The following is a 21,487-nucleotide window of genomic DNA, read 5'->3' as shown; positions in this document are numbered from 1 at the left end:
ATAAAAAGCAGACTGATAAAACAATATAGCATGCCCACAATGTCTTCTCAATGATCCTCCACATACCTTTACTTGCCCTTTCTGAAAGGGAAGTGTAAACTCTCCATGTAGAAGCCCATTCTTTTCCATGAACACCACGTTGTGCTTGTTGGGCTTACTCTGTGTGGATGCAAGGAGGCTGCCAGAAGGCCTTGTGCACAAAAAAACAAAAATAAATAACTGTTAGAAAAAGGATCAAACCTATTTCTCAGCTCCCACTTACGGAGGACATAGTGCTTGGTGGGCTCTGTATACTCTTTGAAATGATCGTAGTATCAGAAACCAAGCATAGGTAAAGCCAATAGTTTTGTCCTTCGGAAGCTTGCTATAGTTTTACGAATTCATTCTTTGTGCAAATATATGCAATATGCTAAAAAATGTGGAAACGATATAAAAAAAAAACTAAATAAAGGAGTGGCACAGCAGCTCAGGCACACTAACACTGGCACTGAAGCGCAATCCTTTTCAGGCGGCTGTGCATATGTGATCAGGCAAAAAGATGTCACTCACACTGCAACACAGTCAACAGTTAAAAGGGCTGACCCACTGTTCCATGCTGTTCGCTGCGTTTGGTGGTAGCAAAATGCAAATGACTCCTGGACATACCATTAGATATAGAGGGCTGCCCAAAAGCTCTTGTAAGCAAATACAAATGTATTTTTTATTATGAATGTTCTGAAAAACATGAGGCTGGTAAAACAGCTACAGAAGTCTCTAGGTAAGCTGAAGAGGCAAAGAAAAGAACAAAGTGGAATGTGAAGTCAGACGTGCAATCAGACAAACAACACAGAAAAAAAATGACGTCTCTATTCTACAAGGGACTAAGAACATGTCAAGAGTAATATATAATGAAGTCACAGGGCTCTTCGCAAGCTCAGTTTCACTGAATCACCCCATATCCATAATGTAGCCATCCACTCCTATAAACAGATGATCAAAGAGCATGCAGTCTCTATTATGGTGATGCTGTGGATCACCAACTGCTGCAGCTCCCAGCTGTTCTCACTAGGAGACTTGTCTACTCTCATCGGCCAGCTATACCTCAAAACTGTCCACATTGGTTAGGAGTCCCAACAGGCTGCTACCAAAACTACAGAGAATCCGAGGCTACTTGCCTTCTGCCAAAGCAAAAGACTGGTGCAAGGTGGGCCCCTTAGACATGGCCGCAAGGCAGCAAACTTACGTGATCAGCCTGATATTAAGGAGATGAAGGCTGCTCTTGACCCCATCACAGCCTCGCCCAATTAACCCAGCTCGTTACCTTTGTCCAGTGCCACAGATGAATGTCCTCCACCCGGCTGCACTGGCTTGCACTGATATCCACCTTGCCACAAACCTGGTTCCCAACAGAAACATTTTGATGAAACTGCTGCTGTGTGTAATTGAACTTCACTAGTTTCAATTAAGTAGGACCGGGATTTTAGGTAGGTGGCAAATGGGACTATACAAATTATTTCCAGAACTGACTAATAGGTCCAACAGTTAAACAAGCATTTGCAATGCACTAGGTCTCGCATTTACGCGAGTTTAAGCTATTGCCATTGTACATGACAATGCCATGACAATGCCTTATATGTATGTTTGAAAAACCAAAACTTAAAAAAGGCATTGTCATTTACAATGCCAATAGCTCAAACTTGCGTAAATGCGAGACCTATTGCATTGCAAATGCTTGTTTTGGTAGGCACGGGGAGATTAAGTGATTTGCCCAGAATCACAGGATGTGAAGTAGACCCCGAGGCTCCAAGCTTGGTTTCCCAGCTCCAAAGTCGGCAGTCTAGCCGTGAGACTACATTTAGGCTGTTAAGAGAGCTCAAAGTCTTTACAAATGCTCAATAGTAAAAACAAATAATATATTATGGGGTGGGGGGGGGGGAACCTTGTTATCAATCAAACTCAAGTATGCATCTTGTCAAATCACTCACCACCTCCTTGGCTTGAACATTGAAGTTCCCTCGAGGGCGGCTCTTCCTGAAGAGTTCATCTTTACTGCTGTTGTCCAGGGCTACTCCCAGGGCCTTGTTTCTTGTCTTCACTGTTTTGACACTAGCTTTGAAGAGAAGGGTGATATCCACAGCCATATCTGCCTCTTTAAGAACCGCAGAGCATAAAGTTTCCTCGACTACAAGAGTCTCGTATCCCCTGCTACACTCACTAGTTCCACTTCGAGTCGTCAATGGGCACGTTGGATTGAGTCTTGAACGTCACCATTCTACGACGGTGCAGAGGCGTTTGTAAACTGCTGAACATTACACTGAGTGACGGTGGCTCTACAGGGTGTCGCGAGCAAGTGGCCATCTTAAAAATGTAACAGCAACGTAGCTGTGAGCAGAAATTCAGTTTAAATATGTAAATGTTACTAAAACAGTCTTAGGATCTTTAAGGGTATCCGGTTTTCATAAAATGTTAATTTGAAATCAGTAAGAAAAATTATTGGCCAACTGCAGACCTAATGTATTTATCACGCCGTCACTTATTATAAATCTTGGTGGTTTACCTTTTTTGCCTACCCCAATAACAAATGAGTTGATAAACTGCGAACAAAATACGTACTGATAACTGTAAATTTTAGTTGTTGTATGAGGAAGAAGCTTTCTAGCGTCCTCTTTCAAGTAAGGTTTTTGCCCACATTTAATATGGCAGCCGACATGTAGAGACCACGCCCCTACGCTAACGCTGGATAATGAACCTCCCCCCATGCGCTGCAGCCACATTGAAGAGTTTTGTCCACAACTGACATGGCCATCACCATCAGACACGCCCCCAGGCTGATCGGCTGAAGTTGCTCTCCTGGGGTCCAGCGTTTCCTGTTGATAGTGGTGGCAACACCTTGTACCGCAGCAAGCTCTTCTGGGCGATGGGGACGGAGAGTAGTGCTCTTCGAGGCTGCACCCTGCAGGAGACCTCCTGGACCTTGCCCTCCGGCATCTCCATCCACCCGGCACTGCTGCGGGACGGACGGTTATGCACTGTTTTCATCTACCAGCCCGACAATCAGAACAAGGTTCACAAGGCAGCACAGGTTCCGTGGGGTGTCAGACTGATATTTGAACACAAGATTTGAAATCGCAGCCTATCCCAGAGAGACTTAAGATTATGGTTACCCTGGACCTCTACATACCCAAGTCAACAAGCACGCGCGGCCACACATGATGGTTCTTTTTAGGTCTCGCCTGAGACAGCGCTTTAGCGCTGCTCTGGCGAGACTTATAGTAAGCGAGTTTTGGAAGTGCAAACAGTGGCTTTTCAGGCCTCCAAATACAGTGCATGTGCGTCGGCCGGGCGCGCGCACCATTTGGAGGCCTGAAAGCACTCGTATGCTTTCACTTTCGCGGGCCGCACGGCCGCTTTGATGTGACCCCTTCCTCTCAGCTACAAAACACCACCCCTCAGCTACAAAACACCACCCCTCCACCCCCCCACACACACCCCCGTCAGCAGCCAACAGACGCTCATTGGCCTGTTTATTATGCATGCAGAGAAAACTCACTTTTCTTCCCCCTTAAATCCGCCATTACAATTAACAAAACACAGAGCCCTGCTACCACATGTGGCGCCCTCGAACGTCTCATCAGGCCGCCCACACCCAATGCCTCAGAACTTCACGCCAGTTTTGTGTCCAGAACTCTCAAACGGGAACTTTGTCTACACTAAGAATCGAAAGCTCCTTGTTAAATTAAAGTTCTTAAATTGCGCTATCCTCAAAAGCGCTCCGCGCTTAAGGACGAGGAGTTCTCAATGCTCACCTGAGAGACGACCCAGAGAACATTCTGCTGCTGTCTGTACTTCTATCGGCGACGTTAGCATGAGATGGAGGAGGTAAAAAAATGCTGCCTGTAACGCAGCACTCTCAGGCACAGGGCATGCCTAATGAAGCATGAACAATGTGTGCCCGCTTTCAGCTACTTTTTGTGTCACGCGTCAGATTATCCCATTGTTAATGTGACGCTCAGGGCGCACTGTTGTATCACATTAGTGAACATGCCACAGGAGACCACACAGCACCACAACGTTTTTATTAACAACACACGTTAAATTGGAGGCTGAGTTATGCATCTACATGAACACGTTGTGCATATGGACCCAGCACGTTTGAAACATCCCAAACTAGAAAGCTTTATTACCCAGATCGGCAACGGAGAATTGAAACCGAAACTTAAAGTAAAATTATTGCGCAAGGTATAAAAACAAGCATTTGCAATGCAATAGGTCTCGCATTTATACGAGTTTGAGCTATTGGCATTGTAAATGACAATGCTTTTTATTTAAGTTTGTTTTTTTTAAAACATAAATAAAAGGCACTGTCATTTACAATGCCAATAGCTCAAACTCGTATAAATGCGAGACCTATTGCATTGCAAATGCTTGTTCCCTTTTTCTGCCGTCCTAGGCCTCGCCTGCTAAAAGGTTTCTTATCTTTATGGGGCCATGTGTTTGGCCCCATAAAGATAACAAACCTTTTACGCCAGCAGTAAGTCAGGGCAGCCAGTCCAACTGGGACGGCTCTAAAAGAGAAAAGTATACGTCACTGGAAGCTCTTTTCCAATGGCTGGCCACCGTTTACCATAAACGGTGACGCCAGCCAATGGAAAAGAGGGGCGGGGCTTAAACTCCGCTAGTGAAATCTACCCTAAATCATTAAATCTCGCCAGCGAGACTGCGCACGTCTGTGCAGCCTATGCCAGGCGAGACCGCGCATGTCTGCGCAGCCTACGCCAGGCGAGACCTAAAAATCAGCATGAAGAATTACAGTCTATAAAACACATATCCAGATTGGAGGTTGTAAAAATGCAAACCTCCTGGTCCCACTTGGACTGGGCTGGTTGGGGTCAGTGCAGATTTACCATGTGAAGTTACAGAACGACAACTGATGTGGGGTCGTTTCGCTAATTTTGATTGAAATGCTAATCATACCAAAGTTCATCTACCTCATTATGAACGTTCTCATTAGACGCCCTATGTTTTTTTTACCCAGCTATGTCAACAGCTTCTTCGCTTCTTCGTTTGATTGGGGGGGGGGGGGGAGGGTAGACAAGGCTGCATTAGATGGTCAGTTTTGACTCGTCCTATGAATCACAGCGGTCCCTCCGCTCCTGACCCTTCAATTTATTTGCTTTTAAAGAAAACATGTTATCTAATTTTTAATTATAAAGTAAAAACAGAAAAAACTTTTCTTTATTTCTTCTTCACATTTCAAAGACAGAATTGCATTGCATTCATTCATGAAACTTTGCCCAGAAATCGAATAAAGGGGAACACTGTAAAAATAATTAAACATGTAGCAACTTAATTGGCTATAAACTTTCTGTTCATTGCATCAGACTTCAAAAGAGCATACATTTTAGTATGTCTTGTCTGAAAACACCCACCCTACTGCCCTTTTCAGCGAAAGTTAGACAGTGGACAATGGAAAAAATGGGGAATAATATTGACAACATTCTTTGGCCGACGTGTGTACCTCAACAGCATAGACACACTTAAATCTCATTAGCTTTTATCTTTTATTTGGCCAGTGAGACAATTACAAAGGGTCAAGAATGTTATCAATTTTGGTGACTAGCTCCTCCCGTTTGTTCAAATGCACCTTCTCATTTTGGATGTAGAAGTCTTTCTTAAGTTTGCCAGCGACCAACCGCTCAGCCTCCATGGACGACTTCCGCACAATATCCTTGACGTGAGCATCAAGCTTCTGGATCTCAGCCACATTATCACACATGAATACCTTTACAATCTTGGAGATCAATATGCCTTGAAGATGAGATTAATTGACTATGTCTTTGACGAGCAGTTGGTTGATTCTCTGGCTGAAAATAGTCCTGCCAGAAGGAGCCAAGAATATCCAAGTGGGGAGCGTGGCTAACCGCCAACGGGAATGGCCGCTTGGTAGCTTAGCTCCGGGGCGCCACTCCCAAAACATCCTGTCATCCTTGACTCCCACTGGCCCGACTGCCGCCCCGGTGCCCTCCTTGCAGTGCGGTGGTGTCCGCCATTTTGAATGCCGAGTTTGGGACCGATCGGAGGCGTAACCCGGTGAGTGCTCTGCAGGCCGGGTCCTCGCCTGCTGTCCTGCCGAGGGAGGTGCGGCGGCACCCCAGGCGCGCACTACACGTGGCCGCGGCTGCGGTCTACCCTGACGGAGCCCCAGAAGATTGCCAGGAGGCGCCCGTTGGCACACGGCGCTCCACCCGGACACCGGCATTCGTGGCAGGGACCCTACTTGTGGCCTCAAAAGTGACGGGGGCCGAGTGATTGCTGCGGCGGCCCCCGTAGTGAAAAAATGCACAGGCCGATAGCGCCGCACGTGCGCGGGTCCAGGTGCGGCCCTGCGACCCCAAGAACTGGATTAGTGGGGGTTGTGGCAGGTAGCCTAAAGACCACAGGGTGAATTTTGGCGGCACCAGACCTGAGCAGAGTCTGTTGTGACCTATATACGGTCCCATAACCGACCGTGAAGACCCAGAGTGGGGGCCCTTGGACTGCTGGTCATCGCTAGTATATTGTAGACTAGAGAGTGCTACTGGTGAGACCCTGGCAGCATACAGAATGCTTGAATCCCCGCAGAGTAGGGAATTTGGCTGCCGGAGTGCTACGGGGACAGTGGCTGGATAGCATCATTGCTGTACTCTAAGCACCTCGTTGAGGCGATATAGCCAAGTGGCTTCGCGGGACTCCTAACCCCCTCCACCTGCTGGCTTGACCTACGAAAGTGACGGTAAGAGAAGTGGCGTGGACAATGTCTGGCTTACCCTGGGGGAAGAGATCTAACCCTTCCCCGGTCCTCTACCGTTGCAAGCCTGGTGTACGTGGGATCTACTGCAACGGTATCAGTGCAGCGCGTCCAGTAATATACCCCTCTGTTTGGGGCGCTCCCAGCGAAAACCGGCAGGCTGGAAGGTAGTCTTCACTGCAGGTGGCGGGGAGTAGCGGGCGTGCCCAGATGCCGAGTGGTGCCATTGGGATAAGGATCATGGCGACTGGACGCAACAACCCGACGATGGCCCAGACCAAACTGGAGAAATTTGCTTGGTAAAAACAGCAGAAGGAAGACCGTGTGGAGTCGGCGACCCAAAGCGCCGTGACGGAACCCAATAACAAAGATCTCCTCGAAGCAATCACGGCGATAAGGACCTCCCTCGAGGTGAGGATCGACACGGTGGCCACGGATGTGGCACTGATTCGGGAAGACGTGCAGAAAATTGCGGAGCGAGTGGGTACAGTGGAGAGCACCGCAAAGGAACTGGTCACTGACACCACCCTCCTCAAGCGACAAATCACTGAATTGCGCTCTTCCCACGAGGCGATGGCCCTACAGTTGGACGATTATGAAGGTAGAATTCGGCGCAACAAAGGACTCTCCAAATGTTTTACAATTGAAAGAGCTCACTGTGTGCCGGGAGGCCGACCAAAGCCGGGTGCGCCCCCTAGACCACTCCTTGCGTGGGTATTTAACTTACGAGACCGTGATGTCATTCTTCAAACGTCGAGAGCGGCCCCGCCGCTGACCCACAAGAACAGTAAGATCATGTTCTTTCCAGACTTTACTTTGCGAGTGCAGAAACAGCATCGTAGCTTCCTGGAGGTGAAATGGGCCCTCCATGACCAAGAGGTTAAATATGCAATGATGTTCCCCGCCAAGCTGAGAGTGGAAGCCAATGGGAAATCGTGTTTTTTCACTCGGCCGGAGGGTGCCTGGGACTGGCTGGAAGGTTGGCGCACAGTCGAAAAGAAGGTGAAGAAAGGGTTCTCGGCTGCCGATGATACTGAAGACTGGCACCAGCAGAGACGCTCTCCTCCACATTCTGACTCTGACTCCCAGGGACACACTGGGGGGCGCTGATCTGGAGTCTGGTAAGATTATGTGGTGTTAAGCCGGGTCAGGCCCTCTGAAACGCTTCTAAACGTGGACACGGAGCCGCAAACTCCTAACTGTGGGAACTCGGACAACAGCTTTAGTCGGGGGGGCGGGGGAGGGGAATTCTGAAATATATGTGCCGCAACCTGCCTTTGTTTCAGGGATTGACCCAGTGCTCGAATGGCTTGCTTAAGAGTTCGATTTGTATGATCTCTCATTATGTTTAGCTGTTTTACGGGTGTTATCTCCTTTAATGAGTCCATTGCCGCACGGGTCCTTGATCGGGGACACTGCAAGATGATTGTGGAGAGCCATATTGAGCCTCTGTGCTGTGTAGTGTCTTGGGGGTGGGGGGTCGGGCCGGGGGACAAAGCATTTACTGATTGAATGTGGATGGATGGGGAGTGGGGTAGCTCACATTCCCAGGAGTTGTTTATGGGTGGGCGACAGGCACTCTGCATGTTGGGGGTGGCGGGCGGTTCTAGTCCAGGGAGTAGCAGGGAGGCAGGGAGGGGGTGAGTTCCCAAATGTATGGGCAAGTTTGGGTTTGATTTGTTGGGGATGTTGTAGTAACTGTTTTTTTGCAGCAGGACAAAATGACATCATGTGTATGTCCATCTTAGTTGGTGTCAATATCCTGGTCACTGCTGTTGAGTTTCAAGACATTGTATTTCGCAGTGATGAACTAGGAGCCACTCTAGATGAGGCCGTGGAGGGTTTACTGAGCTACATATTTAACATGAATACCATTGCATCGCTATTAGCGGCCAATGGCGAATGGTCTGGGACTTAAACTTACTACATGGAATGTCAACGGGTTGGGAGACAAAATTAAGAGAGGCATTGTATTACAGTACTTCCATCATCAGGGGCTTGATATAGTGTTGTTTCAAGAAACCCACTTGAAAGGTAACTCCTGTATGGCCCTCAATAGAAAGGGGTACTGCATGGTGGCACACTCAGGTTTCACCACAGGTTCTAGAGGGGTGGGGGTTCTCCTTCATAAAGACTGCCCCTATGTGGTTCAAAACACCTGGACGGATCCACAGGGTAGGTATGCAGCTTGTACGGGTATATGGGAGGGCAGAGTTCTTAAGGTTCTCTCTGTGTACGCCCCACCGGGTCTGCAGCGTTTGAAGTTGACGGATGTAGGGGCGCTAGTAGTGAACTTACCTGTCGGTACCCTGGTTATGGGAGGTGACTTTAACCTGACGATGGATGGTCTGCTTGACCGATCCCCGCCCAGACGTGGCTCGGCACACCGTACACAACTCCGTGATTTCACTAATACCTTGGGGATGGTGGATGTTTGGAGATGGTCGCACCCCCATGACACACACTTCAAGTTTCAATCCGGGGTGCACGCCAGTCAATCACGAATCGACTTTGTTCACCCATGCACAACGCATACATGAATTTACAGAATCTACGTGCCTCGCGCGTGGAATTTCGGATCATTCCCCTGTTCTGGTGGTCCTCGGGGCGCAACGTGCTACACAACCCGGTCCCATCATGATCCAGCAATGGGCACTGAAGGTTCCCCATATCAGAGAAACTCTGCGGAAAGATACTGACTATTACTTTGAGGAGAATACAGGGTCAGTTAAGTCAGCAATTACACTATGGGGTGCATACGGTGCGGTGATCAAGGGGAGGGCACTATCTCTGATGGTGGGTCATAGGGCCGAGCGCAATCGGAGGGTGGTCGAATTGGAAAAGGACATCTTTGGCCTGGAGGCCGCCATATCCCAGGTCCCTGATCCTGATACCCAGCACCGTCTCAATATAAAAAGACAGGACTATAGACAATTGCTCCTAGAGGACGCTAATAGACGTGCTCTGGCCACCCGTCACCGGGAATACGAGCAAGGAGGGAGAACTGGCAAACTATTGGCATGGCTGGAACGCAAAGAACAGTCAGCGAGATGGGTGCGTGCAGTTACGGGGCCGGACAATGATCTAATTACTGATCCTCAGGGCATTGCCTAAGCCTTTGCGAACCATTACAAAAGAGTGTACGGAATTCCGCAAGCTTCACAAGCTTCGATGGCGGCAGAACTCCTAGCCACTATTGAGGTAGCAAGTATCCCCGCACAGGGTAGGGAGGCTTTGTAATCTGACATATCTGTAGACGAAAGTCAGAAAGCAATTCAGGACATTCGCGCGGCTAAGGCGATGGGCCCTAATTGAACTGCTCAAACCCTTGGCCTTTAAGCAAGCGCCCCATCTGCTCAACCTATATAACGAAAGTTATGAGAACACCCTCCTCCCGGCTGATATCCGCGCGGCCACCATTGTGGTTATCCACAAACCTGATAAACCAGTGGATGAGTGCACATCGTACCGGCCCATATCTTTGATTACAGTTGAGGCCAAAATTCTAGCCAAGTTGTTGGCTACTCGTCTGCTTCCTTATCTCACCGACCTAGTTCACCCGGACCAGTCGGGATTCGTGCACATCGTACCAGCCCATATCTTTGATTACAGTCGAGGCCACAATTCTAGCCAAGTTGTTGGGTTCTCGTCTGCTTCGTTATCTCACCGACCTAGTTCACCCGGACCAGTCGGGATTCATGCCAGGTCGGAACACGGCGCGCAATCTGCGTTGAGTACATGGTGCACTGGGCCGTGTAGATACGCTGGAGGAAGAGGCGATCCTCCTTGCGCTAGATTCAAAAATGGCATTCGACACCATAGCATGGGAGTATTTGTTTGCAGTTCTTGCCCGCATTGGGTTTGGACCCAAGTTAATTGGGTAGATCAGACTATTATACACACAACCCATGGCGCACGTTTCAGTGAACAAGCATCGTTCCACTTCTTTCCCCCTCTGTCGAGGCACGAGGCAAGGACGCCTGTTATCGCCGCTCCTTTTTGCCTTGGTTCTTGAACCCCTGGCGGTTTGGATAAGAGGGGACCCAGGCATTAGAGGCATTAAATGGACTTATGAACATGAAGACCGCATATCACTCTACGCGGATGACACTCTGCTGTATCTTGCCTCACCAGCGCGCTCACTCCGCCGTGTGTTACATATTTTCCATATATTTGGGGCGCACTCTGGGTATCAGATAAACTGGTCCAAATCCCAGATGTATTCTCTTTGGGGAGACCCCCCGCAAAGTCCTCGGGATAGAATATTCCAGTGGCGTCCCAGGGTTTTCGATATCTAGGCATTTTTATAAAAACTGATGCTGCATTAATTTATGAACAGAATCTACTGGGGCCACTACAGAGGTTTAGATCGGATGTCACGCATTGGAAGACGCCCCCCCTTACACTTCTAAGAAGTGCGTCTTTATTTAAAATGCTCGCCCTACCACGCTTTCTCTATGCCCTGCAAAATACTCCTAATCCTGTTCCTAACTCTTATTTTTTGCAGATCGAGGCAACAGTGAGGGACTTACTTTGGGAAAATAGGCCACCACTGATAGCCATGAACAAACTCACTATGGGATGGTGCGATAGGGGTATTGTGTTGCCGGACATGAGCCTCTACTATCAGGCTTCGCAGCTAACGGTCATCAATAAATGGGTTTTTGAGCTACATGACGATCCCAGCTTCCGCACCGACCATTGGCTAATGGGGAAGGGGGGCTACAGTACAGCATTATACACAAACCACAGAAAACTACACCTGACTGGCCCAACGGCGCGTACAGTGGAGGTGTGGCATGGAGTGCAGCGGCGGATGAATTGGCAAGGGCGCCTAACGAAGGTTACCCCTCTGTGGGAGCCAGACATTTTGGGGCGACTCAGTGCCTGTGCGGGATTTGATAAATGGGACATTATCGGGATTTCCACTTTGGGCGATATGTGGATTAAGGGCAAGAAGGCATCGTTTGCGGATCTCCAAACTAAATACCAACTGGCACCGTCGGAGAGTTTCCGCTATCTTCAGATCAGCCATGCTATTGACTCTGCCCTCCCGAAAGATACCCCCTTCCGGATTCCTCTCCTCTTGAGGACAGACTATTGCTGGATCCTATGGATCGCAAGGCCATTTCCCTCACCTATAAGAAATTGATCAATAACCGGACCGATCCAATGCGGAAACTACGGGCGAGTTGGGAGGTAGATCTGGGAGAAATGGCCGATGAGGACTGGATAGAGGCACTGGCCTCCCATCGAGAGGTGGCCATCCCGATGCGTCCTCGGCTGGTCCAGCTCAAGATTCTCCATCGAGTATATTTTGACGCCACTCTGTTATTCAGGTTAGGTAGAAGACCAGATGCACTCTGCCTCAGACATTGTAACAAGACCGGTACATTCATGCACATCCTATGGGACTGCCCCCACATTCAACGATACTGGAAAGATGTCACCCGACAATTAACCAGGACTTGTGACAAACCTATAGAGGCATCTCCCACACTATGTCTCCTCAATATGTGGGAGGCGACGGACCTCACACAAGCAGAACAATCGTGGGCCACTATGGAGTGGAGTATAGCGAAACGGAATATTGCTCAGAAGTGGGGGGTGGACACTATACCGCATTTACGGGACTGGGCAAAAGATATGGATCATGTCATGATTGCCGAAAAAACAGTGTATAAAGGGAGAGGATGTCCACGTAAATGGGATCACAAGTGGGGACGATGGAATAAATATAGGGGGGAGATCTGCATTTCTCCTACGGTGGAATTGAGGAGGGAGAGACTCCTGGTGTTGGAGGGGGAGATGAGTAGATGATGGCACATAATTAGGGTAACTAAGGATGAGGTGACGCGGCGGGGTTTCCTGACCCGGGGACACAGTTGCAACCCTCATAGTAACTGTTAAGCTGTTAATAGAGTGTACTCCTATGTGCTCCTGACTGATTGTAGGTTGAAATGTAATGCTGCAATCTTATATGCCTCTGCCGAGGATGTCAATATATTGTCAACATTGCTGCAGTTTGTTTCTAATAAAAACTGTTAAATAAAAAAAAAAAAGAATATCCAAGTGGACACCCGATATAATATCGATCGGGCCCCAGATGAGCTGCACTATACCTACTTGGATACATTTGGTCATCCTGTTACAGTAGAACTTAACAACAACCTGGTAGAGCAGCACATACAATATAATTTTAATAAGATTCTGCTGGTATTTGGAGCTTTCTACATCCTGTTCTTCATTGTGATTCTTTACGTGAGACTGGACTTCTCCATTACCAAGGACCCAGCTACCGAAGCCAGGATGAAAGTTGACTGCATCACGGAGCAGATTTTGACCTTGGTGAACAAGAGACTTGGACTGTACTGTCACTTTGCTGAAGCAGTGAATAAATATAAGGTGTCCAGGGATATTTCCACTTTAAATAGTGGTAAAAAAAATTGGAAAAGGAGGAGAAAGCATCTTCACAATCCAATCTCAAAGTGGAAGGATCAGGCATAAGTCTACTACTCAGTAGTGCAGGCTCACCACGTAAAGCACTGGCTGCAACCATGACTATTGCTAATGGACATCCGCATCAAATATACTTTTGTCCAGCCCGTCTCCATTCTCTCAATCACCGGCTGTGCATCTACTGGCACCACAGACAAGGTTAGTGGGATGGACCTGACTTGTAGGGCATGGTGACAAATAACGTGCTATTTCCAATGTGATATTCCCTGCTCACCGCTAGCGAGCGGGATGGTACATTACATTTAGCCATACTCTACTGTCCTCAACTATGACTGGCAGCACAAGCTGCCTTTCTGAGCTTCCCACACTCCCCTTATCAGCTCACAGTGCTTTCAAAATATATACAACAAGCTGAAGCAGGGAAATCTACCTCCTTTCTGTAATCTGAAATTATGTTTGGCAGGCATCTCAACCCGCTTCCTGTTTTTCAAGAATGGGAAAGAGAGATCAGATCCTCACTACCTGCCAAAGTATGGCCCTTTTGCTGCACACAACCGCAATACGTACTGTTCAACTATCGACACAAGCTAATACAATTTAAATTCCTGCAACGTTTCTATTATACCCCAGAAAGTATGTCCAAATTCACACCAAACACAATGGTTGCATGCAAGAAATGTGGACAGACGAATGTTAGGTACAGTCATATAGCTTGGCCCTGCCCTATGCTAACCAGCCTTTGGACATAGGTGCTTGAAGGGATGCAAACCATGAATGGCTTTCCAACGTCACCAGACCCGCTACTGGCTGTCTTAGGGGCTACGCCAGACATCCACGCAACAGCCTGACGATTTGTAAGCATGGCCTTGTTGCTTGCTAAAAGGCGAGTAGCAATGTGTTGAATGAACGGGTCCCCCCTTAAAGTGGACCACTGGCTGCAAGACATGGCTTACTGCACAGACCAGATGAACATTTATGCAGAGGGATTCCATTCAAAATCGAGACCCAGGGACTTCTGGGGCCCATTACACTCCTATCTACTGGTACAGTATCCATCACCAGATTGGCTTGGCATTATAACTTGTGTTTTGGTCATTGGGGTAAAGCCTTAGGTTCTTGCGAACCCTATTTCCTTACTGTGAGGAGTGGCATATACGTGCAAATAGCATTTTGATTAGCATCTTAAGTCACTGTCATTTGTTGTCACACTCACTGATGTAACTTTTAAATATTCAACAAAACTTCATTAAAAAAAAAGTCTGGCACAAGCAAACTTTGTTGTGTTTTGTTAATAAAAGACATTAACCACGCAAAGGAAAATCAGCATGAAACAGCATAAAAAAATTCTTCTACAAATTACAGGTGTAGGTAATATTATGTCATCCAAATCATGATGAAAGGCGTGCAAGCCATAGCTAGTCCAAAATCTGAGAGTCCTATTTTGTTCTGAAGATAACATCAGTAAATGAATTGGGAATAATGTTCATGGGAGCTGCATCACTTTCACCCTAAGCGAGGACAAATTAGGTTCCAAGGCCCCAGAAACTGGAGTTGTAAGTTACAGATGTAGAACACAATGGTCATATATAACTTTAGTGACCATGGATATAATTGATAGAAGAGAAATTCCGAACAAGGGGGCTCATTATGATGGCAGGCGGACATCAGTCCGCCCGCCATCATAACGGTGATGGGACCGCCCACCAGACGTGCGGCAGTCCCACCAGCCCAATTAGGATGCACCCGCCACACTGGCGGGCACATCCTGGCCTTTCAACATTGCGGACAGTGCTGCTGGCTGCAGCACCATTCGCAATGTGAAAAAGCCACGATGTGCATTTCCATGCACAACGTGGCAGGTACCACGCGGTGTCTGCCACCTCGTGCATGGAAATGTAGGGGGGTACCATGGGTTCCCCTCCAGTGCACCCCCCACCCCCACAGAGGGTCAGAAACTGTATCTGTATTGTCTGCCTGCGCATGTTATTGACTGTTTATTCTTTGAATTTATGTAACTATTAATGGATACCATCTATGCTTTTCAAATAGTGCTCCCATTCCATGAATTACTGACTGTTCTCAATTAAATCACGTTAAAACTGTATTTTTTATAGGGTTTTGCTGTTTTTGCATGATCATTCCCACTTGCCAGTATTCAAAGAACCTGTTAATTTAAATGTTGCTATCTGAGCCCAGCTGTCCAAGACACTTTGTTTTCCCAACAGGTTAGCGATTCATATGTGCCCGGAGAATAACAATCTCTTTTAATGCAATTTAAAGACCAACCAGTGGAAGCTGAAGCAGGTCTTCTGGAACAGATGGCTGGAAGCCTCAAGTTTGCAAATGTACACAATTTAAGTATGAATATAAAGAGAGACAGAAATTAGATGGGAAATAGTGGAACGCTGCAACGTTACTTATAACCCCAACCCATCGATGGATTTTGTTACAAAGGAGTCAAATATCTGCATCTTGCCAATGGAAGCCCCCCACGTATTTTTGTAACACTCTTCCACAACCGGGGTCAAACTCTGCCGGCTCATCTTTAACACTTTTGTACTTTTGTTTGTGAGTTTTTCAAAATAAGCAACATTAAAAGTGTTTAATGAACACTAATTAAATTCTGGTAAGAACAGGGTGATGAATCAGTATAATTATGGCTGGTATTTAATGGGTCCAGTACACTTGTAACTTTGATTGTAGCCCGAGATTTTGCATCATTGGCCTGTTGGATTAAATACATCAATTTGTTCAATTTGAACAATTTATTGACTCTCTTGAAATTTTTTTTTATCAACTGGACGTTCTGTATTTTCTTCTCCCTCATTCTGATTTTAGCTCTAGTATTTCCTAGGTCTACCATAGAGCCGTCTGCCCCCCGGGACAAAAGGACGCGCAATAAGCACACCACACATGATGCTGCTGCCATGCTGATTCAGCTGGTGTATGCTTTTTAAATTCATTGAACACAAATATTGCCACAAAGGTGGAGTTATTCCCAAGCCAGGACAACATTTCTCACCCCACAGAGAACACACAGAGCTCCAGCGTTGTCCTTCATCCCTTTAGGGACATTACCCAAATGTAAAAGCAGGTTATTTGCATTTCAGTTCTAGCAGCAATTAAAGGTATTTGTAAAATTTACAAGTGCATTCTTTGACACAATCTCTTGAACTATCAGTTTGGCAGCAATAAAGACTACTTTAAATGGCATGAGATTCTACTCAAAAAAGGAGGACTTCCAAGACGGGGTGGGATTTGGCTATATACCGGACTGTGAACATCTTGAACATTAAACAGGTGAAGTCTGTGGGGTGAATTGCAACAAGTTCCCACAAACTGTAAAGATAACATAAAAACAGTAAAGGGTATTATTTTAAATAGGATATTTTTATCTTTAGATACTTACTTCCAAGACAGTGCTTGTTCTAAGCCATCCATAGGCTCACTGGTGGACTGCAAGACAAGTTCTCTGTTCCACACTCTCACCCTGCGTGCACCTTTAAAAAGCGGTGAGAACAGCACTCAAAATGAGAATTGTTTGAAAATCTACAAGCCGGTAGATTAACACCAAATATATCATATAAGATAATGTATTTATCAAACACCGTATTACCAAATCTAGCCTACTTATTAAAGAACAACAAAGGAACAATACACCAGCTGCAGCAGAGTGAAACACATAATAAGAAATGACTGTGATAGAATGTGTTCCTGATTAATTAATGAATGCTGGTCTTCTGTTGATGATTCTGCATACCTCTGTAATTTGGTACGAAAAATAGACTAGAATGTGTATTAAAAAAGAAGACATTGGAATGGCATTGGCGGTGGCAAAAAGTGACATTGCAGCACTCTGGTCTCAAACTAAATCCCCCACAATACGGAGATGGAGAAGGGGAGTAGATTGGTGTGGCACCCAGGAGGAGCCTCTCTTCGAAGCCTGGGGATGCCCTGAACTCTTTGGCAAAATCTGGGGCAAATGGTTCAACTTATTGCGGGTCTGAGGATTTTGTGTTCATCCTGTGTATGGTTATTTACAAGCTGGTGTTATACTCATCCCATGAATGCTTTATGAGTCTCTTTCATTACTTATTGATTGCAATGTGCATGAATAATGTGTCTGATTTGCTACCAGTGAATTCTTTGTTCTCTTTAAAATTTTATAAACATGATTATCAAAAATAAAAAAGAAGACATTTTGGTTATGTACCAGCATGGAAAAGTCATCATTGGCCATTGACTTTACTTTGGTAAATAAAAACAGACGGAGGCTCAGATTTTGAAGATATTTGTTTTATTCTGAGTATTCTACCCCACACTAGCATTCAAGAGTAAGCTTTGAACGTCCACCCTTGCAAACCATTCAGAGTAAAAGCCTAAAAAGCAGAAGATGTGCTGACAGACCATTCCCTGTAATTATTTCTGGTCTAGGACAGATGAAGTCCAGCCCCACACCAGTAACTGGATGGCTGGAGGGCTACAAGTAAACCCTATAATCTCTGGTGTTATTATGTGATGTGTGTCCATTGTGGAGTGTGTTTTACCTAGCGACTGAACTGCGCTTTGAGACAGATGAGCTTTAACGGCATAGGATACCACCCCACCTCCCACAGTTTGTTGATATTAGCTGTTCCTGTACCCCATACATGCATGATCACCTTCCACTTTAATTGGAGGATCTGAGCATTATGAATAAATCATCTTAAGATCGCCAAGGCCCAAAAGCTCTCCATTTGCTTTAAGGCTGAGGAAGTGGTTCAGCAAACAAGTGATGTCAGATCTTTCGGTACAACTACCTGAATGACTCGATTTGTTTGTGCACCTGGCAAAAGGTTTTCGAGAACTTTCTGGATACTTAACTTGGGAAAGAAACCAAAAATCGTGGCTGAATGACTGAATTAAACACAGCCCACTAGCAATTAGTGTGAGCTACATTTCAAACCATCATTTTTGGCTCTCTTTGGTAGCATGGAACCGACCCTATGCAAGGCACAATTCTATGTCACATCCTCTGTAAAGTTAAACAGAAGGCATCCCCAACATGTGTCAGTCTTGGTGGGCATCAATGAGGTGCAGCGTGAATTATGGGTAATGAATATGCTACTTACCAGTATGCATCTGTTCTTGGCATGTAGGGCTGCTGACATTCATATCTGTGCATAGATCGCCGCCTAGTGTTGGGTCCGGATGTTTGCACGTTGTTGTCCTGGAAGAGTCTTCGAAGTATCCTTGGATAGGTGACTCCTCCCCTGGACTACAGTGCGCATGGGCATCCTCTCCATCCTCAGATTGTTTTTCGCCATTGTGGCAGTGATGGAGTAGATACAGAAAGTGATGACCATGCTTGCAGTAATTCTGAGAGCTGCAGCTGCGACAGGCGCCGGGGAGGAGGGAGGGCGATATGAATGTCAGCAGCCCTACATGCCAAGAACAGATGCATACTGGTAAGTAGCATATTCAGTTCGAGGCATGTGGGCTGCTGAATTCATATCTGTGCATAGAATACATAGCAGTGCCCTCTATTAGCGGCGGCTACCCGTGCCAGCTGCAGCGGTCTGAAAAAGTGTTTTGAGAACAGCCTGTCCTACAGCTGCCTGCTGTTTTGACTGCACATCTACGCAATAGTGTTTTGTAAATGTGTGTGTAGTGGACCATGTGGCTGCTCTGCATATATCATGCAGGGGAATATTTCCTAGGAAGGCCATGGAAGCCCCCAACTTACGTGTTGAGTGGGCTCGTGGTGGAATAGTTAATGTGCGTTTTGCCTTTTGATAACAGATTTGAATACACTTAACTATCCATCTGGCTATCCCTGCTTTGGAGATGGCGTTACCTTTGTGGTGTGGGGCAAAGGCAACGAACAGTTGTTTTGTCTTCCTGAATGGTTTAGTCCTGTCGATGTAGTACATGAGGGCCCTCCGTACATCTAGTGTATGTAGTGCCCTTTCTGCAACAGTTTGTGGGTTTTGGAAGAAAACGGGCAGTTCAATAGTCTGGTTCATGTGGAACTGTGATATTACCTTGGGCATGAACTTGGGGTTGGTACGTAGTACGACCCTGTTAGCGTGAACCTGAATAAATGGCTCTTGAACGGTTAGTGCCTGGAGTTCACTAACTCTTCTGAGGGAAGTGATCGCTACTAGGAAGGCCACTTTCCAGGTAAGGAATTGAATCTCGCATGAGTGTAGAGGTTCAAAGGGTGGACCCATCAGGCGTGTGAGGACCAAGTTGAGGTTCCACATTGGAGCCGGTGGGTGACTAGGTGGAATGACTCGTTTGAGCCCCTCCAAGAATGCTTTGATGGCAGGCACTCTGAATAGAGAGAGGTGCTGCCTGGTTTGCAGATAGGCTGATATTGCGGTCAAATGGACACGTATAGAGGTGTACGCCAGATTGCATCGATATAGGTGTAAGAGATAACAGATGATGTTTTGGATGGATGCGTCCAGCGGGTTGATGTCATTATGTCCGCAATAAATGACGAACCTTTTCCATTTGGCTGCATAGCAAGCTCTGGTAGTGGGTCTCCTGGCCTCCTTGATGATGTCCATACAGTCAGGTGGCAGGTTGAGATAGCCAAACTCTAGGACTTCAGGAGCCAGATCGCCAGATTCAGCTGTTGCGGATCTGGGTGCTGAACCTCTCCATGGTTCTGCGTCAAATGCGCGGGTTTGATCCGCAGCCTTTGATGCGGCACCACGGAAAGTTCGAGGAAGGTGGTGTACCACGGCTGGCGTGCCCACGTGGGAGCAACTAGGACGAGTGTCAGGGAGTGTTGTCGGAGTTTGCGAGCCACCAGCGGTATCAACGGTGCTGGGGGAAAAGCGTACGCAAATTTGCCGGACCAGTTCATCCATATCGCATTGCCCTGCGACTGCGGATGTGGGAATCTGGCGGCGAAGCTTGGGCATTTTGCGTTTTCGCTTGTCGCGAATAGGTCTATCTCCGGATGACCCCACTGCTGAAAGTACGGTTGGAGTACTGATGGGTGTAACTCCCACTCGTGCATTTGGTGGCTGTGTCTGCTGAGCAGATCCGCCATCTGGTTGTCCTTGCCAGGGAGGTGTTCCGCCATGAGGAACATGTTCCTTTGAATGGCCCACTTCCACATGCTCTGAGCCAGATGAGACAACTGTGGAGAGTGTGTGCCTCCCTGTTTCTGTATGTAGTACATTGCGGTCATGTTGTCCGTCCGGATCAACACGACCTTGTTGCATAGATGTACTTTGAACGCCTTCATGGCTAGGAAGATTGCCATCAATTCCAGAAGGTTGATGTGCAACTTCTTTTGTTGTGTTGTCCATAGTCCTTGCACTGTGTAGTGGAGTACATGAGCTCCCCATCCCTGGAGAGACGCGTCCGCTGTCAGTACTATTTGTGGGACAGGCTCTTGGAACGGTCGGCCCTTGCAAAGGTTTTGTGGATTCCACCAATGCAGAGAGTTGTATGCCCGACCGCTCACCAACACTAGGTCCTTTAACTGTCCTTGAGCCTGATTCCACTGACGTGCTAGGCACTCCTGAAGTGGGCGCATATGTAATCTCGCGTGCGGGACTATGAAGATGCAGGAGGCCATCATGCCTATCAACTGCATGAACACTCGCGCTGGAAGTGAGTGATTGGGTTTGAATTTGGAGATCAGCAGTTGTATGCTGTCGATCCTCACTAAATTTGGCTGAGCTGTGGCCGCCCGAGTGTCTATAGTCGCACCTAGGTACTGTTGTACGTGTGCGGGCTGGAGATGGGACTTTGGATAATTCAGTGAGAATCCCAGACTGTGAAGAAGGTGAATGGTGCGGGACATGTGGCTTGCACATTGCTGGGCTGACTTCGCTTGAACGAGCCAGTCGTCTAGGTAGGGGTAGACGTGTATATGCTGCCTCCGTAGATGTGCTGCCACCGTAGCGAGGCACTTCGTGAAAACCCTGGGCGCTGTTGTCACGCCGAAGGGAAGGACTTTGAACTGATAGTGCTGCCCCTGAACAGTGAACCTGAGGTATTTTTTGTGTGAGGGGTGGATGGGTATGTGAAAGTACGCATCCTTGAGGTCCAGTGTGGCTAGGAAGTCTCCCTGCTTGAGAAGCGGAAGGACTTGCTGTAGAGTGAGCATATGAAAGTGCTCTGAAAGAATGTACTGGTTCAGGGGTCTCAGGTCCAATATAGGTCTGAGCGACCCGTCCTTTTTTGGAATTAAGAAGTAGAGGGAGTACACTCCCGCACCCTGCTCGTGGATGGGTACGACCTCTATAGCGCCTTTTA

At 47.2% G+C, this 21,487-nt stretch overlaps 1 protein-coding gene across 1 annotated transcript in view; it reads right to left on the bottom strand.

Annotated features, from left to right (window-relative positions):
- The window catches only part of ELP1 (elongator acetyltransferase complex subunit 1), a 754,242-nt gene that overhangs the window by 595,643 nt on the left and 137,112 nt on the right, over window positions 1-21,487 (bottom strand). The window contains exons 8-9 of the mRNA XM_085636502.1: window positions 16,635-16,725; window positions 67-190 (exon numbers count right to left, since the gene is read on the bottom strand). Of these exons, the coding sequence (XP_085492628.1) occupies window positions 67-190; window positions 16,635-16,725 (215 nt within the window). The remainder of the gene's footprint in view (window positions 1-66; window positions 191-16,634; window positions 16,726-21,487) is intronic.

The sequence above is a fragment of the Triturus cristatus genome, chromosome 2_1 (genome assembly GCF_964204655.1).
Source record: "Triturus cristatus chromosome 2_1, aTriCri1.1, whole genome shotgun sequence".
Classification (NCBI taxonomy): Eukaryota; Metazoa; Chordata; class Amphibia; order Caudata; family Salamandridae; genus Triturus; species Triturus cristatus.
The sequence above is the reverse complement of the archived record's forward strand: the minus strand, read 5'-3'. Positions and strand labels throughout refer to the sequence as shown.